Source organism: Cavia porcellus, unplaced genomic scaffold (genome assembly GCF_034190915.1).
Source record: "Cavia porcellus strain 051 isolate PalLab524CR breed Dunkin Hartley unplaced genomic scaffold, mCavPor4.1 scaffold_11, whole genome shotgun sequence".
NCBI classification, from domain to species: domain Eukaryota; kingdom Metazoa; phylum Chordata; class Mammalia; order Rodentia; family Caviidae; genus Cavia; species Cavia porcellus.
In genome coordinates, this window is record NW_026947494.1 from 52,573,591 (window position 1) to 52,599,384 (window position 25,794).

Sequence of the window (25,794 nt, forward strand, 5' to 3'; positions counted from 1 at the left end):
CGATTGTGACTAGTGACCCCAACTGCTCTTAAAAATAACAAAGCTTCAAGAAATAACAACTCAACAGCTGTAAGGTGATACAAAGAGAAACATAATCTGATAGTTGTCAGTGAAATAGGAGGCAATGCAAGTGACATAAAAAGATTATTTGCATACAAATATCAGAAAATTTCCCAAACATGGGAATATAACCAGACATACAGATAAGCAAAGCACATGGAACTCCAATTTGCCATAACTAAGATAAATCTATACCTTGACATATAATAATCAAGATCCCAGTCATTCATCATAAGAACAGAATATTAAGCTGTTAGAAAAAATGAACAGATCGCCTATAAAGGAAGCCTATCAGAATCACAGCAGACTTCCCAACACAAACTATCAAGTCAAGAAGAGCATGAAGTGAAGTATTTCAAGTACTGAAAAAAAAAACAACTTCCACCCCAGATTGATATACCCTGCAAAACTCTTTCAAAATTGGTGGAGAAATAAAATACTTCCACAACAAAGAACAACTGAAGAACTTCATGACAACCAAACCAGCACCACAAAGATTACTGAAAGATATTCTATAAAGAGATAAAAATGATGAAAATTCTAAGAACAACAACAGAACAAGCAACCAGGAAGTAGGACAAGCTGTTCAACAGAAAGATAAGAGTAGGGAACCAACAACAGAAAGATAACATGATAAAGATAAGCCAATACATATCAGTTATAACCATTAGTGTAAATGGCCTCAATTCACCAATCAAAAAAAAAAAAAAAAAAAAAACAAAAAAGAGACTGGCAGAGTGAATTAAGAAACAAAATCCAACAAAATGCTTTAGGCAAGAAACATATTTAACTCAAAAGGTAATTCATAGACTGAAAGACAAAGGATGGAAAATAGTACTCCATGCAAAACGAACCCAGAAAAAAGCAGGAAGAGCTATTCTATTTGCAGACAATGTGAACTTCAAACCAACAATGATCAAAAAGACATACAGAAGTTTACTACATTCTGGTTAGAGGAAAACTTCCAGAAGAAGAGATAGCAATTGTAAATATATATGCACCAAATATGAGAGTATCCAGCTGTGTAAGACAAATATTAATAGACATGAAAAGCAAATAAGCAATAATACAGTCATTATGGGGAACCTTAACATTTCATTGATACAAAGAGACAGATCAACTAAACAAAAAATCAGCAATGAAATAATTGAATTGAATCAAACCTGTGAACAGATCACTCAGTAGATGTTACAGAGTATTCTACCCAACAACATCAGAATATAAATTCTTCTTTGCTGCATTCTTAGCTTAGGTACATTCTCTAAAATAGACGATATACTAGCCCGTAGAGCATGCTTTAGTAAATGCAAAAGAATCAAAATTATCCCAGGTATGTTGTCTGATCTTGTGTTATGAAATTAGAAATTAATGACAAAGAAATTGCAAAAACTCCATAACCACATGGACACTAAATAATATCCTCTTGAATAATCATTGGGTTGCAGAGAAAATTAAAGAAGAAGCTACACAATATCTACAAGCAAAGTAAAATGCAAATGCAACTTGCTGGAACATGTGGGATGCAATGAAAGAAGTCCTCCAAGGGAAATTTATTATGGTGAATTATCACATCAGGAAAAGAGAATGAACATAAACTTCATACTATACCGCAAACAACCAGATAAAGAAGAGCAAGTCAAGCCTAAAACCAAAAGAAGAGAAGAAATTATAAAGATCGGAACAGAAACTAATGCAATTGAGACCAAGAAAACAATACAAAGAATTAATGAATTGAAGAGTTGATCTTTGAAAGAATAAATAAAATTGATAAACCCCTAGCCTACTTTACCAAACAGAGGAAAGAAAAAACTCAAATTTGTGCAAGAAGAAATAAAAATGATGAAATCATTATAGACCCGTGGAACTACAGAAGATCATGAATACCTACTTTGGAAAACTTTACTCTCATAGATTTAATAACACAAAAGAAATGGACAGATTGCCAGAAATATATGAATTACACAGCTGAATCAAGAAGATGTAAAACTGCTGAATAACCCAATTTCATTTAATGAAATTAAAAATTTAGTTAGAACCTTACCAACAAAGAAAAGCTCAGGTCCTTATGGATTCACTGCAGAATTCTACAAGAAATTTAGGAAGATGTAATGCCAACATTCCTTGAAATTGAAAGGGAAGCAATTGTCCCTAACTCATTCCTGGAAGCAAGTATTACCCTAATACCAAAATCAGAGAAAGGCAACCAAAAAAGAGAATTACAAGCCAATCTCCCTAATGAACATAGATGAAAAAATCCTCAATAAAATACTGGCAAAAAATGCAGCAAATCATCAAGAAGATTATACACTTTGACCCAGTGGGATTCATCTAAGGGATGCAGGCATGTATCTACATGTGCAAATCAATAAATGTAACAGCATATCAAATGAAACCGAGGACAAGAATCACATGATCATCTCAATAGATGCAGAAAAAGCTTTTGATAAAGTCCAACACTTATTCATGATAAAAGCCCTATAGAAAATCAGAAGGTCTTTACATTAATCTAATAAAATCCATGTACAATAAACCAACAGCCAACATCTTACTAAATGAACAAAGCTGAAAGCTTTAACCTAACATCACCTAAAATCAGGAACAAGACAAGGATGCCCACTAACTGTCACCACTCCTATTCAATATAGTGCTGCAAGCATTAGCTAAAGCAAGTACAGAAGAGCAAGAAATAAAAGGAATGAAAATAGGAAACAAAGAAGTTAAATTATCATTATTTGTAGATGTCACGATGCTCTACATAGAAGACCCACAGAACTCCACTGAAAGAGTTCTAGGTGTAATAACCAAATTCAGTAATATAGTTGGATACAAAGTCAACACTTAGAAATGAATAGCATTCCTGTACACAAACAGCAAACTCACTGAGAGAGCAATAAAAGTAGCTACACAATTCACAACAGTACCCCAAAAATGAAATACTTAGGGATCATTCCAACAAAGTAAAAGATCTATGCTTTGAAAATCACAGTACTCTGAAAAAAAAATTCGAAGAAGATTTCAGAAAATGGCACAACAGTCCTTACTCATGGATAGGAAGAAAAAATATGAAAATGGCCATTCTCTCAAAATATATATATATATATATATATATATATATATATATATATGTTCAATTCCAATCAGAATACTATTAACATACCTCACAGATCTAAAGAAGTAATTTCTAAAATTCATCTGGAACCAGAAGAGACCTAGAATAGCAAAGGCAATTCTAAGCAACAAAGGCAAGGCAGGAGGCATCACAATCCCTGAAATTATACTACAGAGATACTGTGATAAAATCAGCATGATACTGGAGTGAAAACAGACCTGAAGATCAGTGGAATAGATTGGAAGATACAACCACAACTATAAACATATGCAGCCACCTTATTTTTGAGAATGGGCCCAAGTATGTAAACTGGAAGAAAGATGCATCTTTAATAAGTGGTACTGGAAAAACTGGCTCTCTACATGCTGAAAACTATCAGACCCATGCCTATCATCATGGACTAAACTAACGTCAAAATGGACTAAAGCTCTAAATATTAACACAAAAACATTAAAGCTGCTGGAACACAAAGTGGATAGAAACCTTGAAACCTTGAAGACATAAGGGTAGGCAACAGAGTTCATGAACAAAATTCAAAAATCAAACTGTATGAGAAATGCTTCCTAAAATCAACAACTGGGATCTCGTCTTAAACATGACCGTTTTAAATATAAAAAAAAAAAAAAATCTCCAACAGAGTGAAAAGACAACTCACAAATTGGGAAAATAATCTTAGCCATTTCTCCCACAGACAAAGGACTTCTGTCTAGAACATATTAAAAAAAAAGATTAGACTCCCAAAATTCAAAATCCCAATCCAAAAATGGGCATCTGAGATGAATGCACACTTCTTAGATAAAAAATGCAAATGGAGAATAAGTACATGAAAAAATGTTCAGCATCATTGGTCATTAGAAAAATGCAAATTAAAATAACGATGAGGTTCCATCTCACTCCAGAAAGAATGACTGTCATCAAGAAATCAGCCAATAAAAAATTATGGAGAGACTACGAGGAAACAGGAACTCTTCTTCACTGTTGGTGGGAATGTAGATTGGTCTAATCACTGTGGAAATCAGTATGTAGGTTTCTCAAAAAGCTAGGATTAAATGTCCCATTTAACCCAGCTATCCTGCTTCTGGACATTTTCCCAAAAGAATTGAAAACATCATGCCACATTGATATATATGCACCCCTGTTGATAATAGCAGAATTTGTAATAGCCAAATACTGGAACAGCCCAAATGTCTAGCTACCAAGGAATGGATAAACAGATATGCATTTTTATGTAGTGGAGTACTACTCAGCTATAAAGAAGGGTCACATCGAGGCTTTTGTAAGTAAATGGTGAGACTTGAGACCATACCCATAAAGTTAAATAAATCAGATTCACATGGGTAAATACCATATTTTCTCCCTAGTATAAGAAACTGAAAGCATAAATAAAATCCAAAATCTTCAATAGATACCGTGAAAGGGTGAGAAACTGCTCAAAGGAGAAAAATAACCAGGATTAGGAAAGGAGGGAAAAAAAGGAATGGAAAAGGAAGCAAGATTTATGTATTTATACAGTTATTAAATTGCTAAAATGATGATACTACTAATTCTATTCTTGAAAAAGAACAGTTAATAGTCCTACAATTATATCAATTTTGCATGTTAAATGTGGTAATATAAACATCTCTTTTGAAGATAACAATGTGCAACATTACAACCACTGTTAAATTCCTATCATCTTGTTTTAAAAGCCTATATTGTTATTCTTTTGGATTTTTTTGTTGTTGTAATTGTCTATATGTTTCTCGTTTTTTGTTTATCTTTTCTGGTTTGTCTTTACAGTACAAAAAGAGAAAAAAATTTAGAAATTAAAAAATTTATGTATCTTCCAGACTGAATAATATGCACTTCATTTGTTATTTATTCAAAACAAATCATTATAATTTACAGTAGGTCTAATAGACCAAGTAATTGAAAAATACGAGATAATGAAACACCCATCATTGACATCTTCACTGTTATGTTTGGTGGGTAAACATTTATTGAAATTATACCATCCACAGAAAAACACCAATATGACAGTGTAAATTGTGTTATTTGAAGAAAGATGATAATGCAAAAGGAATTTGGAAAGAGATCATATACTACTATCCAGATTGTACCATTGTTTTGTATACTAAATATTTTAAGATATACCTTACACAAAAAAATTTGAATAAATTTGATGAAATTGTCATTTCCCTATGTGCTGTTATCTTATGAAAATTAATTAAAAATATGCAATATTTGGTCATTGTATATTTAATAAGTGGTTAAGAGACACATAGTTTTTTAAAATACTTGTTTTGGCATTTATCTCACCCGTGGTTAATTAGATTACTTCGTTGTTCCAACAGATAGCTCTGATACTGTCACTCCTTTATTCATTAAGTACTTAATGAAACAAGACCAGTTCAAGCACTGTTGTAGAATGTATTGAGATGGGCAATGTAATAAAGCAGAACAATAAAAAATTATCTCATTGTATAGGAACTTTAAACTGTAACAGAAAATACACAAACCAGTAAGTACAGCCTAATTTGATGAGTACTATAACAGGAATAACAAACATCTATCTTGGATAGTCATGGTAGGCTTCTCAGGGTTTTTTGTGTGTATGTGTGTATGTGTAATATGTGTGTGTATACATGTTTTATGTAAAGGTTAAATATAAATGAACTTTCTTGCCACAAGACATAGCACATATACAGTGATTGCTTCTGCTTCTGTAGCATTGATTTTGTTATAAGCTTTGTGGAAGCTAGAGCTTATGTAGAAACTGAGCTGTAAATGAATCTGGTACATCTGAGCTTTAGTTTTCCAGTTACTGGCACATAGTAAGACACAAGATAGGAAATTCAGAGTAAGGTTTGGAGATAATCTATACAGAGAACAGTACTTCTACCCTCCCTTTGTGGATGAGATTCATGAAATATAAGGAAAAATTAAAAGCAAAATAGTTTACTCCTAAATAATGTCAAAATAAAATAATATAAATTGGCTCACTTGTGCCATTTATGATAGGGAATAGCATCTTAATTTTAGTTTTGTTACAGTTTGAATTTCTCAAGTTTACATGGCTAATAAACATTAAAATACTGAAGGAGATTGCTGGTTCTGTATGTATGGGATTCAGAAAAATATGAACAAAGATCTGAACTAGAAGTACAAATTATAAGAGTTAAGAACGAACAACAAAATTACAGAGAGGGAAATAAGAGAAACTGGACTATTCACATTAGCAAGCAAAAAAATGAAATATTTAGGAATTACTCTTACGAAAGAAGTGAAAGACTTATACAGTGAAAATTATAATACACTGAAAAAGGAAATTGAAGATGATCTCAGAAAATGGAAAGACATCCCTTGCTCATGGATAGGAAGAACAAACATTGTGAAAATGGCCATTCTCCCAAAACTGTTATACAGATTCAATGCAATCCCAATAGAAATACCATCAACATACCTTATAGATCTAGAGAAATCACTCCTAAATTTCATCTGGAACCAGAAGAGACCTAGAATCGCAAAGGCAATTCTAAGCAGCAAAGACAAAGCAGGAGGCATCACAATCCCTGACTTGAAGTTATACTACAAAGCAACAGTAGTAAAATCAACATGGTATTGGAATCAAAACAGAGCCGAAGATCAGTGGAATAGATTAGAAGATACAACCACAACTATGAACACACTCAACCACCTTATTTTTGATAAAGGAGCCAAGCAGGTTCACTGGAAGAACGACAGTCTCTTTAATAAATGGTGCTGGAAAAACTGGCTCTCCATTTGCCGAAAACTAAAGCTAGACCCATGTCTATCACCATGTACTAAATTAAAATCTAAATGGGTCAAAGATCTGAATATTAAAACAGAAACACTAAATCTATTGGAAGACAAATTAGGTAGAAACCTTGGAGACATAGGAGTAGGTAAAGAATTCATGAACAGGACTCAAACCGCACGGGAAATACTTCCCAGAATCAATAACTGGGACCACTTCTTATTAAAAAGTTTCTGCAAGTCAAAAGAAATCTCCAGCATAGTGAAAAGAAAACCCACAAACTGGGAAAAGATTTTAGTGAACTCTCTCTCAGACAAGGGCCTCTTGTCTAAAACATATAAAGAATTAAAGAAACTCAGACCTCCAAAATTCAAAGATCCAATCCAAAAATGGGCATCTGAGATGAATACGCAATTCTCAGATGAAGAAATGCAAATGGCAAATAAATACATGAAAAAATGCTCATCATCATTGGTCATTAGAGAAATGCAAATTAAAACCACACTGAGATTCCATCTCACTCCTGAAAGAATGGCCAGGATCAAGAAAACCGACAACAAATGCTGGAGAGGCTGTGGGGAAAAAGGAACTCTCCTGCACTGCTGGTGGGAGTGTAGACTGGTACAGCCTTTGTGGAGATCTGTCTGGAGATTTCTCAAAAAGTTGGGACTGGAAATCCCATTTATTCCAGCTATTCCACTTCTAGGCTTATTCCCAGAAGAACTGAAAGCATCATACCACAGTGATATATGTGCACCTATGTTTATAGCAGCACAATTTGTAATCACCAGATCTTGGAAACAACCCAAGTGTCCCTCAACTGAGGAATGGATAAAAAAGTTGTGGTATTTCTATACAATGGAGTATTATTCAGCTATAAAGAAGGATCACATTGAGATATTTATCAATAAATGGGCGCAGCTTGAGACCATACTCATTAGTGAAATAAATCAATCTCGCATGTGTGAATACCGAATAGTTTCCCTAATGTAAATAATGATTCAAATATATAAAAATATGTGGTAATCATGATTCCCCATTAGGTGGCCTTGAAGCCTTATAAAGTTTTCACTCATTAATTAGAAAGGCTTTATTCTGAGCTTCTTGATATGAAAATATTTGAAGCTAGAGTATATGAAGTTTTATCCAAATATTTCAAGGAAAAAGACACTATGGTAACTACTATTAAGTCAGGTTATAAGGTGGTGAAGTACTAGGTTGTTGAAACAGTCATGTTGTGACCTCTATTGTTATATTGTTATGTCCTGTTTTATCTCAATCTCCCCCTTATTGTTTCAAAAAAAATTATTTAGTCATTTCTTATGTTTGTCTTAATTAAAGAAAAAATTCAAAACAATTAGGATATATAAATAGTAACTCTTTTTGATTTCCTATTAACTTGTTTTGAAGTCCTGTAGTACTCCCACGATCTTGTTTTGACTGATTAGACTCTGTTCCATTCTATATGATAGTATCAAGTTTGAAGACATAGGCAACTACTTTAAAGACAATAAGATTCACTAAGATACCCATTCTGGTTTGACTATTGTCTTCTTTGGAAGTCCTGTAATGTTTACAATGCCTAAGTTGTATTGGTCTTGTTCTCTACTGTTTTGTCCAACTTTATGATATCTGGTGAGATAGACAATTCTTTTTAAGGAAACAGGGGACAACGTTGATAACCATTGTTGATAAACTTGTACTCTGTTCTGCACCATGTGCTATGTCTATCCTTGGTATTGACTGACAGCTTTGTTTTGCCATATTTGACTGTATTCTTTCCCCCTCCCCCCAAAGAAAGTAATGAGCACTAAGGAGTAGTAAAATCCAGGATGTGTGGGTTTTGTTGTAAAAAAGAGAGGGAAAAAAAAAAAAGAAAAAGAGCTCTAACGGATATAACAGCAAGTGTGTTTGGGGGTGTTAAATAGCTGACTATATCAATGTTTTTGGAACATTGAACACAGCTGTTTGCAGTCTCCCTGTTTGAATGTCCACCTTGTGTTCTTTGATACTGCGATTTGAGGAACTATTTTCAAGAAGATAGTGTGTAATCTACTAGCAGGTGATTTCTTACTGTTATGTTTTTTTGTTTTGTTTTGTTTGTAGTTCTGTATTGCGTGTACCCTTACGCCGCTTTGGTTTGTTTTGTGTTTTTCTCTTTTTCCTCTTAAATAAAAAAAAAAAAAAAAGAACATGCAAGTAGTGAGTGATACTGTGAGAGTGGATGGAATCACCATGCAGTGTGTGAATGGAGTGAAGAAAGAAGGGCTTACAAATATCTATAAGGTAGACAGAAGGACAGGATTGCAGAGGGGGAAAAAACGATGAAATAAAACACTTTAAATTATAACATACTGTTATGGAAGTCAAGCAATGAATATCTTCCAGAAAAAATGATTGGTTATTAGTGTAGAGTGTTGTAGGGAGATCTACAAGTCCAGCCATTGTCCTCAGTGTGGAGTTGTGTACTGCACTGTTCTATAAGATGCAGTGTGTGAAAGATGCCCTTTACGTTCCTAAATAGGGGGCAAACTGTAGAGCTACATGTAATATTCTCTCTCTCTCTCTCTCTCTCTCTCTCTCTCTCCCTCTCTCTCTCTCTCTCTCTGTGTGTGTGTGTGTGTGTGTGTGTGTGTGTTTTGTCTTTTTTGAGACAGGGTCTCACTATGCAGTTCAGGCTGGCCTTGAGCTTACTATGTAGCTCAGGCTAGTCTTGGACTCACAACAGTCCTCCTTCCTCAGCTTCCCAAGTGCTGGGATTACAGCATGTACTGACTCTTTGAGCGTTATAAATGTGTATTAATTTTATCAAAGAGATAACTGGTCAGAGTTATTATATAGTGAAAGTTATAGGGGCAGGTTCCAAATTCAAATGATTGCAATAAACTGAGAACTTAGGAATACTTCATAAAGTACTTCAATTATTAGGTTATGACTTTTTTCATCACCAGGCTGTGAAGCGTTTCATCTTTATAGCACCATTGCCTGTGTAGTGGCTGGTGTGAATATGATCAGTGAATGTTAATTTAACTATTTTGTATCATATACTTCCTTCACATTTTTTTAGATAATTTGCTCATTTTTTCTTTAAATCTATTCTGTTGGTATCTTTCATGCTATGACTATAATATTGACATAGTATTGTTTATTACATTTTTAACGTTTCAGATTTCCATTTCATTAGACTCATCATATATTTACTCACAGTATTACGACATGCTATGTACTGAATTATGTGTCCCCCACGTGCTTATGTTGAAGCTACAGTGTAACTATATCTGGAGACAGGGATTTGAGGAGGCAACTAAAGTCAAATGAGTCATTAAGGATGCAGCTCTAATCCAGTAGGTCCTCATAAAAATATGAAGGAAAAAGGAAATATCACAGGAGGACATGAGAAGATGGCTGTCCACAAGGTCGAAATATATCCTTCACCACAGTCTAGACATGCAGATATCCTGATCTTGGTCTTTCAACCTCTAGAACAGAGAGAATAAATTTCTGATGTTTAGGTTCCCCAGTCTATGAAATAACAGCCTGAGAAGACTAAAAAGTAATGTGCCCTAGTGTAGACACTGGAAATTCAAAGATGAGCAAAAGAAAAGTGACTTGTCTTTGTGAAATTCTAAGGATTTATGCTTCAATGTTAATATTATATTATTCAATAATTATAATTATATTGCAATACAATTTTAGATCAATTATGATTATAATATATAATAATTTGACATTAAATTTATGATGTGATATTTAAATTGCAGTATTTGGTCAATGATATAAATAGTAGATATTGGTCAATCACATAACCATTCAGTTATTATCTACTTAAATGGCAAAAGGTAAACTGTAGGGAAAAAGATATAGACAAGGTGCTCAACCTAGCTGTAAGAGGAAGGTTTTTCTGAGAAAGTGAGTGTGTGAAGACGTAAGTGAGGGCAGTAGAGATGATTCCATGCTCAAAGATCCTGGTATATCCACAGAACTAAATAATTTTGTGTAATTAGAGTTTAAAGATCATAAGGAGTTTGGGAAGATTCAAGGCTTAAAAACTGGGTATCAGCTAAGTCATGTATGGTCTTGTAAATAAAAGCTTTGATCTTTATCCTAAAAGCTAAGAAGTCACTAAAATGAGTGATGTAGCTTTTGAATTTTAAAAAGATCATTGTGATTATACTATGAAGAATGAGGAAAGGTGTTAACAGTGAAGGCATGAAGCCTGTCTGTTCTTAATTGAGGATTTTTTTAGGTCATTCTATCATGTTAATATACAACATCTCACCCTTCAAGTACCTTGTTTCTCAAAGTACATGTAGAGAAACCAGGTAGTCTAGTAGAATTTTGATTTTATTTGTAACATTTTAAACATTTAATTAATAATGTTAATCTAAATGACATTTTTTAAAAATTTTATTTAAGGAGGAAAAAAAGCAGAGAAAGGGTACAAGTTATACAGATTTACAGAGAAAAAAATAAACAGTAGGAAATCACTAGTTAATGGATTATATGTTGTCATCTTAGAAATATTTGTTCAAGTCACAAAATTAAAGCTTGTAAAGTGGACATTCCAACAATGATACTGCAAACAGTTCTGTTCAATGATCCAATAAAATCAGTGATATCATTTTCTACCTTATACACTTAAATATACATGCAGTTATATAGTTTAGAGCACTTTCTTTTCCTCTCTTTTGTACAATGACTATTACACAATTTGGGTTTCATTGCTCCCACGGTTCTTATTACTTTTTTGGAAGAGAGTAAAACCAAATGTGACATAACAGAACAGAGTCGGTCAAATCACAAGGGTGGACATAATAGATAACGTAGAAACATAATACAAGGTGATCAACAATGGTTACCATAATGCTTCCCGCTATCTCTAATAGAATTGCCTATATCATTAATTATAATAAAATTGAACAAAACAGTAAAGAACCAAACCGACAAAACCAAAACATTGGAGACATTGTAGGTTTTCAAAAGTAGATAAAAGTCAACGAGAATGGGCGTCATAATGAATCTCATTATCTTCACAGCTGTTGCCTAAACTTTCGAACCTGATACTATCCAGCAAAACAGAATAGGGGAACATCAGTCAAAAACAAGATGGTGAGAGTAATACAGGGCTTTAAATCAAGATAATGGAAAGTCAAAGTGGGTTACTATAATATATCCTGCTATTTTTATTTATTTTTCCCTTAATTAAAAGGATAAAAATAAAAAAGTAAATAATGGAGTGGAGATTGAGATAAAAGAGGGCATAACAGCAAAACAGCACAGATCAAAACATAACCATTTAAGCAGAATAGTGTTTCACCACCAGATAATCCTGACATAAAAGTAGTTACCATATTGTCTCTTTCCTTGAAATCCTTGAGTACAACTTCGTATACTGTAGCATTAAATATATCAAAACAATGTAAAACCATTTAAGAGAATGACAGCATTACAGAGTATTTAGAATCGACTAACATAAAATGAACAATGGTTTCTGTATAATCTCCTTGTCTTTAAAAGGTTTTTGCTTATAATATCATACATAATAAAATCCAATAAGCTACAACCTACTTAGACCAATGGAGACAGAAGAACAAAAGCATGATGAGACTTCAAAACAAGATGATACTAAATCAGTATTACCTATTAAGATGTCATTTTCTCCAAAATAGCTGTTTCTATCATCCAATCTTCTCTGCCTCATTTCTGTTGAGCTCTTTTTCTGTCAGTAGCTGTCAGTTTGTCTTCTTCATTTTGTTCTCTGCTCCATTCGTTGTGGCCTCCCCGCCACTATTTCTGGGTTCTTTGTATTTTTTTTTTTTTAGAATATCCTGCAATACTCTCTGTAGAGTTGGATTGGTGGTTGCAAATTCCCCCAGTTCCTCTTTATCCTGGAAGCACCTTGTTTTTCCATCAATTTCCAGGGACAGTTGTGCAGGATATCTCAATCTTGGCTGGAGATTATTATCTTTCAAAGCTTGAATTATTTCCCCCCACGCTCTTCATGATTTGATGGTTTGTGCAGAGAAATCTGCTGTAATTCTGATGGGTGTTCCCTTGTAAGTGGTCTGTTTCTTATCTCTGACAGCTTTTAATATTCTGTTCTTGTATTGAATTTCTGGAATTTTTATTATTATATGCCTGGGTGTTGCTCTGTTTGGGTTGTAGGTAGCTGGGGTCCTGTATGCCTCATACATCTGAGTATCTTTACCTTTTGGTAAATTAGGAAAATTCTCCTGGATTATTTCTGTGAGTAGCTTTTGTAGTTCATTTGTTTGTGTCCCTACTTCTTCTTTTATGTTCTTAATCCTTAAGTTATGGATCCTCTTATCATCTTCTTGTCTTTGTATTATTGCTGTTTGTTTCTTTGTTATTTTTAAGAAGTTTTTCATTTCATTCTCCCATATTACAAGTCTGCCCTCCAGTTCAGATAGTCTGTCCTTAGTTTCTTTCAAGCTGTTATGCCAGTTTTCGATAGACTTCTTAGTTTCTTAGTAGTCCCTTTGAACCTGCTTCACGTATTCTATGCTTTCTCTGTTTTCTCCATCAAACAATTCTCCCCTCTTTTTCTGTTCTTCCATTCCACCATCTGTTTTTTCTTGGATGGTGCTTAGCATTTCTCTAACTATTCTGCATACTTCTAGCTTCAGGTCATTGATAACTTCATTCCTGAACTGATCTATGAGGCTCTCTATATGGCACTTTATGTCTATTGGTGCGGTGTCTGCTATTACCTGTTTCTCAGAATTGGGGCCGAGGAGCCTTTCTTGTTGCTGCCTCTTCCCATATTCTCTGTTCCTTATATATGCAAGCTTATATAGGAGGCCCAGCTTCTCTCCCTGTCAGCCACAGCCTGATCGAATTGCGCCGGCTAGGTGTTCCCGCCCACTGCAGCACACCAAGAAGTTCCAGACCAGGCAGCCTATGTGGGGCCTGCCCCTCCCGGCCATCGTCAGGCTCTGGGATCTGGGTTGGGCTAGCCTACTGGGTCCGCCAGCAGTGTCACGTAGGCTAGGCACTTTTCACCAATCCCGCCTGAGACGGGGATGTGTGGCTGAAGTCACCACCGCGCCCTGCTCCCGCAGGACTGCCCAGGCCCAGAATGTCCTCCGCTGGAGTCAAACTGTGGTAGAATGTCAGTTTCTCTCACTCACCTCACCACAAATCAGTGCACGCCTCCTTGCCCGTCCTGTTTTCGACTCCGTTCGCAGATTCCCGTTCTCAGAGCTTCCGCGTGTCTCTCTCCTTACCGAGCCGATGTAGAGGCAGCCACCGCGCGGCAGGAAACCCAAATCGCGGCTTCCAATGGCGCGGGCTCCAGCCTCCACACTGAGGCTTTTGTGTTCCTGTTCTAGCACCAGGACTGCATTGCAAGTTGGTTTCTCTCAGCCCAGTTCGTTCCTGAGTCAGCAGAGCATATCTCCACCTGCTTATGTCTCCTTACTCCTCACCCTTCCTGACTTCTGAGCCGAGCCTTTCAGAGAGCCTCCGTAGTAGCTGTTATCTGTCCGCCATGTTCTCCTAAATGACATTTATATTAAATGGTTTTTTTCCCCTGTGGTGTTTACGAGTGCAGCAGTTTATAGTTTAATATAGTCACTTTGAATGACTTAGCTAAGGGAATACTGTCTTACATTAGAAATGCCAAGTGTTAAAAATCTTTCAAAGTGAAGAGAGGAAAAAAAAGTGCTCTAAAGTATACAACTGCAAGTGTGTTTCGGGGTGTTAAATAGATGCTCATATTACTGTTTTTGGTTGGATCATTGAACACAACTGTTTGCAGTCTCACTGTTTGAATGTCCACTTTGTATGCTTTGATACTGTGACTTGAGCAACTGTCTCTAGGATGACAATTGTAATCTATTAACTGGTGATTTCTTACTGTTTTTTTTTTTTTGTAGTTCTGTATTAATTGTACCCTTACAGTGCTTTGTTTTGTTTTTTCTCTTTTTCCTTTTAAATAAAATTTTAAAAAATCTCTCAAAATGTAAATTGTCAAATTCTTAACGCTTGAACTGTCCCAATTAACTAAATTAATCATATAATGATACAAGTTTGTATAATTTGTAATTTTAAAATTACATGATATTCCTATTGTCCACTGTAATTGAAGACATTCCATTAATAAAAAATAAGAGTGGTACCTTACCACCCCCTGCTGCTTGAACAAATTATTTCACTTACATTTTATTAACATTTACTGACATTCTTTTGTTAAATTGAATGTTAATTTCTCCTTTCTTTCTTCCTCAACATGACAAAATTGGAAATATATTTTTCTAAATTTTAATTTTTCCCAAGAAGATAACCTCTTAGCCATGACCTTAAAGGCTTCAGATTTCCTAAATCAAGTTGCTTCTGTTTTATCATTCATCTTCAAACAATATGTCTGTTCAACTTGTGTTAGGGCTAGGGGTGGTAGAGTATTTGCTTAGTATTGAAAGGAACTGGATTTTATTCCTAGCACTATAAAGCAAACAAAAACAATAAAATTCCCTTGTTTTTAAGCATACTCTTACACATATAATTTTAAATAAAGTGACTTAACTCTGAAACTTTAATGGTTGATGTGTCCCATTTTACCTGTAAAATTATATTGAAGTATTACAAATGTCATACATACATCTATTTTCTGAAAACTATGTGTATGTAAATACAAATGGAATAGTTGACAGCTTCATTCATAAAAGAGACTTCTATGTTTATTCTGGTCTTTCTCTTCCTGAGCTTCCTATCTAAATTTTCAAAAAAGCAAGCAGAATACATATATTCAACGCAGTCGTTTATGCATATCTTACCTATGCTGTAATTGAGTTTTCTTTTTTACATGAGAGTATGCTTTTAATTATTTAGAGAAAAATGTGAGTAATTTATAGCAATAATTTTCAAATGAAAGCAATCACATTTGAATGTCAGATACAAGAAACAACTGTGGGATCTTTTTTTCTTAAATCTACTTATTCCTAAATAAGTTATTGTACAACTTTTGGTTAATTTAAAAATAAATTATGCCCCAGATTTAGGTTTGTTTTTGGTAAGCTTATGGAAGAATAACAGTGTCATACCTTGACACATACTTACAGAAGATATATAAAAAAGTTTATGACTCTAAAAATTATACTATTTCATATACTTTATATTTATTTGTTAAAAGAGTTAACAGTGGAAGCTTATTGACTGAGGACATAAATTCTGAAGCCACATTAACTGGATGGAAATTGTTTTGTAACTTAATGTGTGACTTTGATAAGTCATTTAATTTCTTTTGTTTCAGTGCCTATTTGTAAGACTTTAAAAAAATCACATAAAATAGTGCTTTGGCATAGTTAGCACAATATACATGTTTATTACTTAGTGAACATTAGAATAAATATTGTAAAACTTCCCTCACCTATTTAATTGTTACTCTAATGTTTATTTGGAAGGAAATGTTCATGAAACATTTCAGTAATTAATAGTGGATAATAGTTTTTTAGTGATCAGTTTCAAATGATTAGATGAAATAATGAAATGGACATAATAAAATAATGACATAGTTGATACCTAACACAGTCCCTGGCATATTTGTAAGTTTCTTCACTTGCTTTGTGTAGTCAACCCTATGTCTAATAATCTCTTAATAAATATTATTAGGTTGACTATAATTAACTCACTCTGATGTTAATAATCTATTCTTATTAGCAGTGTAAATATTTTCTTTTTTATTTTCTCCCTTTTCCTACTTTCCTTCTTTCCTTTTTGCTCATATATCTATGATATAGATATAAAATGTACATATTTGACATAATATATATGATATGTATATCATATATGTACTACAATCTTGAAAGATAGAAAAATTTGTGGACCTAGTAATAAAAAGGTGACTTTGTCAATTCCAGTTTATATTATCTATAAAAGTCCTTTTAGAATTAGAGGTATACCAATGTGCATAATTGTTATCTTTAAATGGGAAGTGGATCTTTCACAAATTGTCTCTTCTTCAAAATCTTTATTCATTGATTATGTTCTTGAGGCAAAGTATTTAGCTGAAGGTATGCAATTTATTTTATTGAGTTACATATAGTAAGTTTCCCAAGATTCTTTGCATAATAGATATGCATAGCCCATTTAAATTTGTTAGAATGATTCTAAGCCATATAGAATCAAATATTGAAGATTCTCTTTTTCAAATGGAAACTTCCTAATTCCACCCAGTGTATATTACATACTTACTGTACTTTAGGTGCTGGTTTAACTTACCAGCTGATGTGGTTTGGACTTTAGGACTGAATCAAGAAAGTCCTCTGTTATTTGGATTAGAGATTTTCAGTAGATGAAAGATATATTTCCAACATGAAAAAAACAGTGTCATGCGGTATGAGTATAAGCAAAACATTTTAATTATTAGGTGTCTTAGTTACTTTCTTCATCACTGGTACACAATTATTGACACCCACAACCTAAAGAAGAAAAGGTTTATTTTGACTCATAGCTGGCTCCAGGGCAAGGTGGCATGGCCGTGGAGCAAGGCAACAAGAAGCAGAGACAAGAGAAGAGGGAGGGAGATAGAGCTTTCCAGGCCATACCCCCAGTGACCCACCTTTCCCCATCAGGCTTTATCTCCCAGCATTACATTTAGGTAGAAATTCCGCAATGTCACTCCCTCCATGATCCATTCACTTTCCTCAAGCCCCTACCTATGAGCACCTCAGCTTTGGGGTGGAGAGACATGTAGATATAAACCATAGTATTACGATATTTAGAAAATAAAATTACAGAAAAAGTCTTTAAGTATTTAGTACAGATAGTGTATTTTTAAAATTTTAATCTGTGGTTGGTTAAATTTAAGTATATGAGACCCATGCCTACAGATGCAGAGAATAAGAAATGAGGTATTCAAAAATAATTTTTATTCCTGGAAGAATGTAGTTTTACTCATGAAAATATTAACATAAAATATTTTTAACATCTGAAGCAATGTAGAACATTTAGAAACATTTAGATATATATTTAACTAAATGAATGGCACATTTTTCTGTCTTTTGCTAGTGTACTCTACCTTTGAATATAGAGTTTTATTTTATTTTTTGAGACAGAGTTTCACTATGTAGTTTGGGCTGGTCCTAAACTCACTACATAGCCTAGTCTGGCCTTGAACTTGCAGCAGTCCTCCTGCTACAGCCTCCTGAGTCCTGGGATTACAGACATGTACCGCCGTGCTCAACTTCAAACTTCTTGATAAAGTAAATCAGGAAGGATTTTCAATTTAGTGCTTTTTCCAAGTCATCCTAATTTATACATGATTAGAAAAAATAATAATGATCGAAATGTTAATCAGTATCAGAACTTAAAATGTTGAAAAAGGATGACAAAAGCATACAAAGTAAAAATCTCAACATTCTTTATTAGCCTGTATAAGAATCATAAGGTTTTTTTGCTTTTGTTTTTGTTTTTTAAAGGTGATAGTTACTCTGGAAATGAAAGTTGGGTAAATTTTCACTAAGTATCCCAGTGCCTTTGCTAGAGGTATCTGGAGACCAGATTCTAAATTGGTCTTCACAGACCTTGCAGTTTTGGTCTGGATTATTTTCTTTAGTGTTAGTCAAATGACTGTTGCCAGAGCGCTGCTGTTCTCTCTACTCTGTGTAAATTGCAATCTAGAGATTTCTTAAAACAAAGTTTGAAGACCTATAATTACTAATGATTATTTAGTGCCAAAATCTCTCCCTGTAGGGATCAAGTCTAGAAATACTTATAAACAATTGTATTTTATTGTGAATTTAACAAAAAGGATCCAAGCCTTTCACACAGCTTGCTTGCTACTAAATGAAACCCGTTGTGATTTAAAATTCTTTTTATCCTTCCCAAATTGAAGATATGTTTTCTTGACATCTTTGAAAGAAGCTAGAGGGTTTTTTTTATTTAGTGTGGTTTTACCCTATAACCTAGTCGAGAAGGGTAGGGTACTAATTCAGACTTCATCTGTTCAGACCCCATCTGTTCAAACCTCTGTCACCCATCAGCTGTCAATGTGGGTTATTTAACTGTTTCCTCTAAGCCTCAATTTTCCTATCTGTGGTAAGTGGTTAAGTAAAGAAAAAAAGAAAGTACGTAAGTAAGCAATTTCCAGTACTTCTGTCACATAAAACTACTTCCATTTAAATTCACTTCATTTAAACTTTTGGAATTTGTTGCCTCCAGTTTCAGTACTTCATACTTTTTGCTCTGTGTTAGCTTAATTCTAGGTTACTTTTTAACTCTGCTAATTTTGCCTAACATTTCTTTTGTCAAATTAAAATCAGATATTAAAGTCTGAATACCATAGTAGACCATTTACTCCAAGCCATTAGCAGATATACTTTTCAAAACATTTATTAATCTGTCATACACTTATCCCTGTACTGAATGCACCCTTCTTCCCAGTTTGACAATTTAACAAATTATTTATAGGTCAGTTTTAAATTTTTGACAGAATTTCCCAGACATCTTAAATTCTGCAAATATTAAGGAAAAGTCCAAAGAACTTTTTTAAAAGTTTTTTTTTATGTAATTTAATCTATATTTATATTTCACTCCGATTTTCCAAGACACACATACAAAAAGGAGATGAAATTTTTCAGAATTACTTGCCGTACATGTGAAGTACTGAGTATTAATTTGTGCCAGTTGAAGGGGGAGGTGAAGAATAAAATTTTAAGATTTTCAAGTGTTTCTTGGTCACTGTTCTTTAAGGATATTTTTGTCTGTTATTTTTTTTTTACCAGTGTTGTTAGGATATAGTTTACAAATAATAAAATACATATTTGAATGAGTTTTGATCAACATATGCATACTCATGTAACCCTAACTAGTAGATGAACTAGATAGCACTTTCTTTTTCACATTTAAAAACAGTATTTATGAGACTTTTATCTTTTTAGTACAGATAAATCTATATTATTGTTATTTGATGTGGTGCTCTTTTTAGTAAGAGCAGAGTCTCATCCTTAGCAGCTTGTCTCTAGACTTTCTGAAAATCTTACCACTAATTTAAGACTCTTCCAACCATCTTAGAATGTTGTCCTATTTCTTTCTAACCATACTATTACTGTGACCTGCATATAGACAAATATCAACTCAGCCTCTAATCTTTTCCCCAAATCCTCTTTTTACTTCCAGTTTTCACCATCATGACATGAACCATTCTTCGTGTTATTTTCTCATCTATCATATACTTAAATACAATATGCTGGAATATGCTTAAATGCATTGTACTTAAATAATAGTATGCTTTCCTTATAAGCTGTCAGAAGTTCCTCACAATTTCTGGTGCATAGAAAACTGCCCATCTATATTTTCTTCAACAACTACTGATTCTTTTTTTTTTTTTTTTTTTTTTTTTTGGTACCAGGCATTGAACTCATGACCTTGTATTTGTCAGGCAGGCAGTTACACCCCTGAGCTAAATCCCCAGCCTGATTCCTTTTTAAAAATATATTTTCTATACTTTCTGTGATATGATAGGAAGTAGATTATGATACATTGTCATTGATGCTTATATTTTCCCTTATATACTTGTATCAGAAAACAAAATAAGGTAACATTTTGCATGGCTTCTTGACACTGTTGTGAGGAGACCTTTTAGGAAGCCATGGGTGATACACCAAAGACTTTCTAACTTAGTCTCTGTTCAGTGATGTTCTCTTCAAATTTCCATGTACTTGCCTTGCCCTTCATCACTATTCTCAGTTTTGACATGGGAAAATGGAAGAGTTGCAATCTGTTAAGCAGAATTGGAGTTTAGTCATTGTGGATATGACTAATTTTCTTTAGTTAACTATAACCTTTCCCAACATACCTTTTATTTGTTATTGAAATATTTCAATCCATGTTGTAGGATTTTTTAAAAAAGATCTAATGATGGAAGGCAAAAGTAGTCAAAGGCCCAGGAGACACCAACTTGGAAATTAAATCTAGAAATTCTGGTTGATGTTGGCTCTGTGTCACAACCTAAGGTAGTTAATTCAGTGAAGATTTCTAAAATACAGCTCTGCTTCTTTCATGTCACTGAAAAGATATTTTAGAAATTTTCTTGTTTTTATTTTTTAAGTCTGATAATAGTAATTAGTGCAACTGCTTGGGAAATACAAGAGAGATAGCATTGTGATAGCATTGTGCTTTGTAGCTGTGGAGTTACTGTAATTCTAATCCTGAAAAACAGTGAGTAGAAACTATACTTTCTTTGTTCTTCTCCACTAACATCTCTCATTTTGTAGAGTGAAATTTTATAGATTCAGAAGGGACCTTAGCAGTTATCTCACAGTAATTTATAAGTAAAAATTTGAGACCCCTAGAAGTAAACTCACTGGCCTAAGATCTCATACATAGAAAGAGACGTATCTGGCCTAAGATCTCATACATAGAAAGAGACATATCCTTACCCTGATCAGCCTGGCATTTTTCCAATATGTTGAAAAATCAGTTTGTGTAAATTGTATGTTACATTTATTTCTACAAATATACTTCAGAAAGCCAACTATTTTATTCTTTAGATTTTTGTTGGTCTGTGTTGAAATTTAATTGGAGGTTTTTCAGCTGTCTTGGTAATTGTTTTTGTAGAGTAGGGAAATGGTACTTGTCCTAGGTTTGTGGCCACAGCTTCTGTATTAAAAGACTTATTAACAGAGAAAGTTGTATATATATATATATATATATATATATATATATATATATATATATAATGTAAATATTATGTGGCATAGAAACCTTCATAAGGAAATGAAAATAATGAAATAGTCAAACTTGCATGTTTGTATGTCAGGTTGGATATAAGAACATAGAATCATGGAGAAATATGATAAGACAAAGAGTGCATGATACAATGATAACAAATTAGAGGAAACAGCATGGCTGGTCAGATTCTTCTCTCAGACCCTTTCTGTTCATGTCAAGATGTTTATTTCCTCTGGATATAGCAGGGTAGAGTGACGATATCTGAAAATCTTCCTGAGTTTTCCATCTGCTTCTACAAAAAAGGACAGGAGAATATCCAGAAAGATCTTCCTGCTGCTGCTGCTGCTGCTTTTGAGTATGTCAAGGTGGCCCTGTGCCAAATCTTATCATTTCTTCTGCACATTTATTGAGTAGTATTCTGATAGAGAAATAGTAACTTCTTTATTTTATCAATGGTAAATCCAAGTAAGGTCAGAGAGTGAAGGCTGGGGAAGGTTGTCATAAATGACACTATTTATGTCATACACAAGGAGAGAAAAAGAACAAGGCACTAGATCTGTCCATTCAGTAACTTTCTGCTAAATTTTAAAATTATATTTGATGAATTAAATAAAATGAATAGTACTATATTTTACATTAAATTGTAAGTAGTTATTTCCTGAATAAATGTATTTTACTCTCGTGGGTTTGTTTTTCAGGATGGGAGCTACAGGAGGAGAGTAGTGTGTATTTGCTTTTTAGCTTAAACTAAAATTTTTATTTTTTGAATTTAACTTAAACATAAAATTTGTGGGATACAATCTGAATGTATGATTATTAATTCATTTTTATGTAATAGGACAGACATGCTTCTGTTGACACTCAAGATCTTTGTCATGTGTGGCACATGAATCTAGAAGCCCTTCCAGAATGGATAAGCTGCCTAATACAAAAGGTAAATTTCTATCCTCTGGGAAAAATTAGTAATGTTACAGCATTCAGCATATTTTTGTCCTTTTCTTAAGAGCTGCTTTTCTTAGATATATGTTTTCAAGATATATGAACAGTTGTGTCATTCTTGATTGCACTTATGGGCTCCTCACTGTTACTGGAGCATTCCAGGTACTTTTCTGTCTCATATTTTGTACTTAGCATTTCTCCTTCAATTGTTATTCTCATACATATACTCTTGATTTGTTCCCTTTTTTCTGTGTACTTCTAGAGAAACAGTGTGTGGTTAACCTATCAACTACTGAACCCATATTCTTATCCTCATTATTCCTTTCTGATTGTCTTTCTCCCTTCTCTGCTTTATATACCTGTCTATATTTTATAGACTCATGTGACAAATATATAATTACACACATACATTTATTTCACACACATATAGCTTACTTGTTTTATTGATTGCCTGTTTACCCCAGAATATATTCTTCAAAAATCAGAGACTTATATTTCGGTCACCACTATGTCCTCAGCACCTAGAATAGTATTTCTTAAGTGAATGAAATATTTTGTATTACTCTGAAATATACACATACAATGTAAAAAAGATAGATAATTAATAATTCATTCATATTAATCAAATTAAAATGGCATGGTTTAATGGAGTAGTGTAAGAGCAACAACTCACATTTTTTAATAACCTGATATAATTATTTTTCACAATGCAAAATACCTCTCTTAGAAAAGAATAAATAATACTATTTTTGAAAAATATTTTAAAATAAAAATATTTAACCACTAGGAAGCTGTTGTTGTCCACTAGAGTAACATTTGGTAGATATCCCTTGCATCCATTATCACATTGTAATGATTTCCTGGGAGAGTGCCAGTGTGCTGCTTTTAAGTGTCTTGAACTTTACAGAATATATTAGGACATGAAGGATGTTCCACTGTCTGTTGAAAAGATCATTTTAAGCAAGTTCATTATTAATTTTTATCTAAGTATAGAAAATGACCTATCTGATGTATCTATCAATATCTTTTAGTTATACATAAAAAGCCAGAATAAGCTTTATTCTATTCATTCATTGGGTTAAGTTCCCTCCCTTGGCGCTTGGTATGCAAGAAGTGTATCAAAACAGACACTTTTCTGTGAATTTTACTTGCAAATTAAGCTCTGTAGACTGATTTGGTTCCTAAGTCCATAGAGTAATTTTCTTTTCATTAGTTCACAAAGTATCCATATTTAGCTTATTGTTTAAGAGATTCTCTTTTGGAATTCTTAGGGCTATTGTTTGGTTGGGCATAATTTGCAATATGTTATCATTCTAGAATTTGTAGCCACTTATCTCTATTTGCTGTTCAGTCTACTAATCAGAAAACAGAAAGCTAGTCTTTTCTGTGGCATAGAAAACTTCCACATGGTTAGTTTTTTCTTTTTCTTTTTCTTTGTATTCATATTCTCTTTGGTCATTTTACAATGAAAATACTGACTTTCTTTTCCTTTATTTCCCGTAGGCACAGTGGACTTTTGGAAAATTGAATTGCCCTTTCTGTGGGGCACATGTAGGGGACTTTAATTTTGTCAGCACTCCAAAATGTTCCTGTGGCCAGCTTGCAGTTGTATATCTCTCCAAGAGCCGGACCGATTATCAAGCAACACAGGCAGACAGACTAATGAGACAATCGCTGAAATACTTGTCCCACTCTAGAATTCAGTCAGGTTGTAACAAGGAAACTCTGCTGACAGGTGGTGGCTACAAAAATAGAAATCACAGGCTTTTAAACATGGCCCAAAATAATAATGACCTTGGAAGATTAACAGAAGCACTCTGTCTGGAGGTGAGATCAACGTATTTTCAGATGAAGAATGAGAAATTGCTCTTCAAAACATCAGATTCAAAATACCAGCTTTTTGTTCCCCAGCTTGTGTCTGGCAGGTGCACTTCAAGAGCTTTTCATAGAAAATCACATAGTTTGGATCTGAACATCAATGAGAAGCTGACTTTATTACCCACTTTATATGAAATACATAGTAAGACTGCTGCCTATACCAGGCTAAATGAAACACAGCCTATTGACCTTTCAGACTTGCCTTTGCAGTCTAGTAAAAATAGCTGTTCTTTTCAGAATCCATCTAGTTTTGATACTGATTTGCTGCTACAAAGACTTTCAGTGGCTTCCTGTGAGACCCAGACACACAGAGGAAGAGAATTTCAGTGTGGTCTAGAAGCTTCTTCAGTATACTCAGACCACACTAATAGCAGCAACCTGACTTTGCTGATGGACCTACCCTCAGCTGGCAGGAGCATGTTAGAGGCCTCAGACCAAGAAGAGCATCTCTCCCCTCTGAACTTCTTCCGTTCAGCCAGTAAATTTTCATTGGGCAACATTAATCAGAGGCTCAATAAGAGAGAAAGAAGCAAGTTGAAGAATCTGAGGAGGAAACAACGAAGGCATGAAAGATGGCTACAGAACCAGGTAATTTTTTTAAAAGAGATTATCAAAAATTATTTATGAATATTGTGGATAGAGAATAGTGCTCACTTTGAATTTTTGTTACAGTACTTTGGTTTTAATTAAGTATAACCTTGTTGCTGTGTTTCATACATACTTAGAAAAAATCGATTTTGCTCAGTTTTCCCCAACTCTGATATTTTAGAAGAACATTAATCTCATGCTTTTGAAACTGCATTGTCACATTTTACATTTATTATGTAATTGTTTTGCAGTGAGTTTATATCAGATTAAGTTGCAAAACTGTTTCTCTAAATCCAATCAGGCATTCATTCACTTATTATCACTTTTATTTTAAATAGATATTTTCAAAGAACCTTATTTACTTATGTGCTCATATGACCTAGATATGATTAACTGTACTAACTCATGGGAAATATCTGAAAGGTAATTTACCTTTATTGTAATTTTGTAGGCAAATTTAGTTCTCAGTGATTTGAACAACCTGCTTTATGTGCAGTATAAAAATACGTTCCGGGCCTTTTTGTGTGAAAAGACTGAACACTAAATGTTAGGTGCTGTGTAAATCAGTTAAAGCCTATGAATGAGGTCCTATGACAACTTGGAAATGTGAGGACTGGTGTATTTCTGTGTAAACATTTTTTTAGCAAATTGCCTTTATTATTTGATTATTAGTAGTAGATTGTAGTTCTTATTAATGCATTGAATATTGTGTTCCCAGAACTATAAGATAAAAAGCTTCAATTCATATAATAGTTCACTTTTTAAATATAAT

General features: G+C 33.7%; 1 protein-coding gene across 5 annotated transcripts in view; it reads left to right on the forward strand.

Moving 5' to 3' along the window:
* Positions 1-25,794, forward strand: part of Rnf180 (ring finger protein 180) — a 233,838-nt gene that overhangs the window by 68,072 nt on the left and 139,972 nt on the right. For all 5 annotated transcript variants that reach the window (XM_063258236.1, XM_063258237.1, XM_063258233.1 and 2 more), the window contains 2 exons: positions 22,456-22,551; positions 24,060-25,022. In XM_063258236.1, the coding sequence (XP_063114306.1) occupies positions 22,456-22,551; positions 24,060-25,022 (1,059 nt within the window). The remainder of the gene's footprint in view (positions 1-22,455; positions 22,552-24,059; positions 25,023-25,794) is intronic.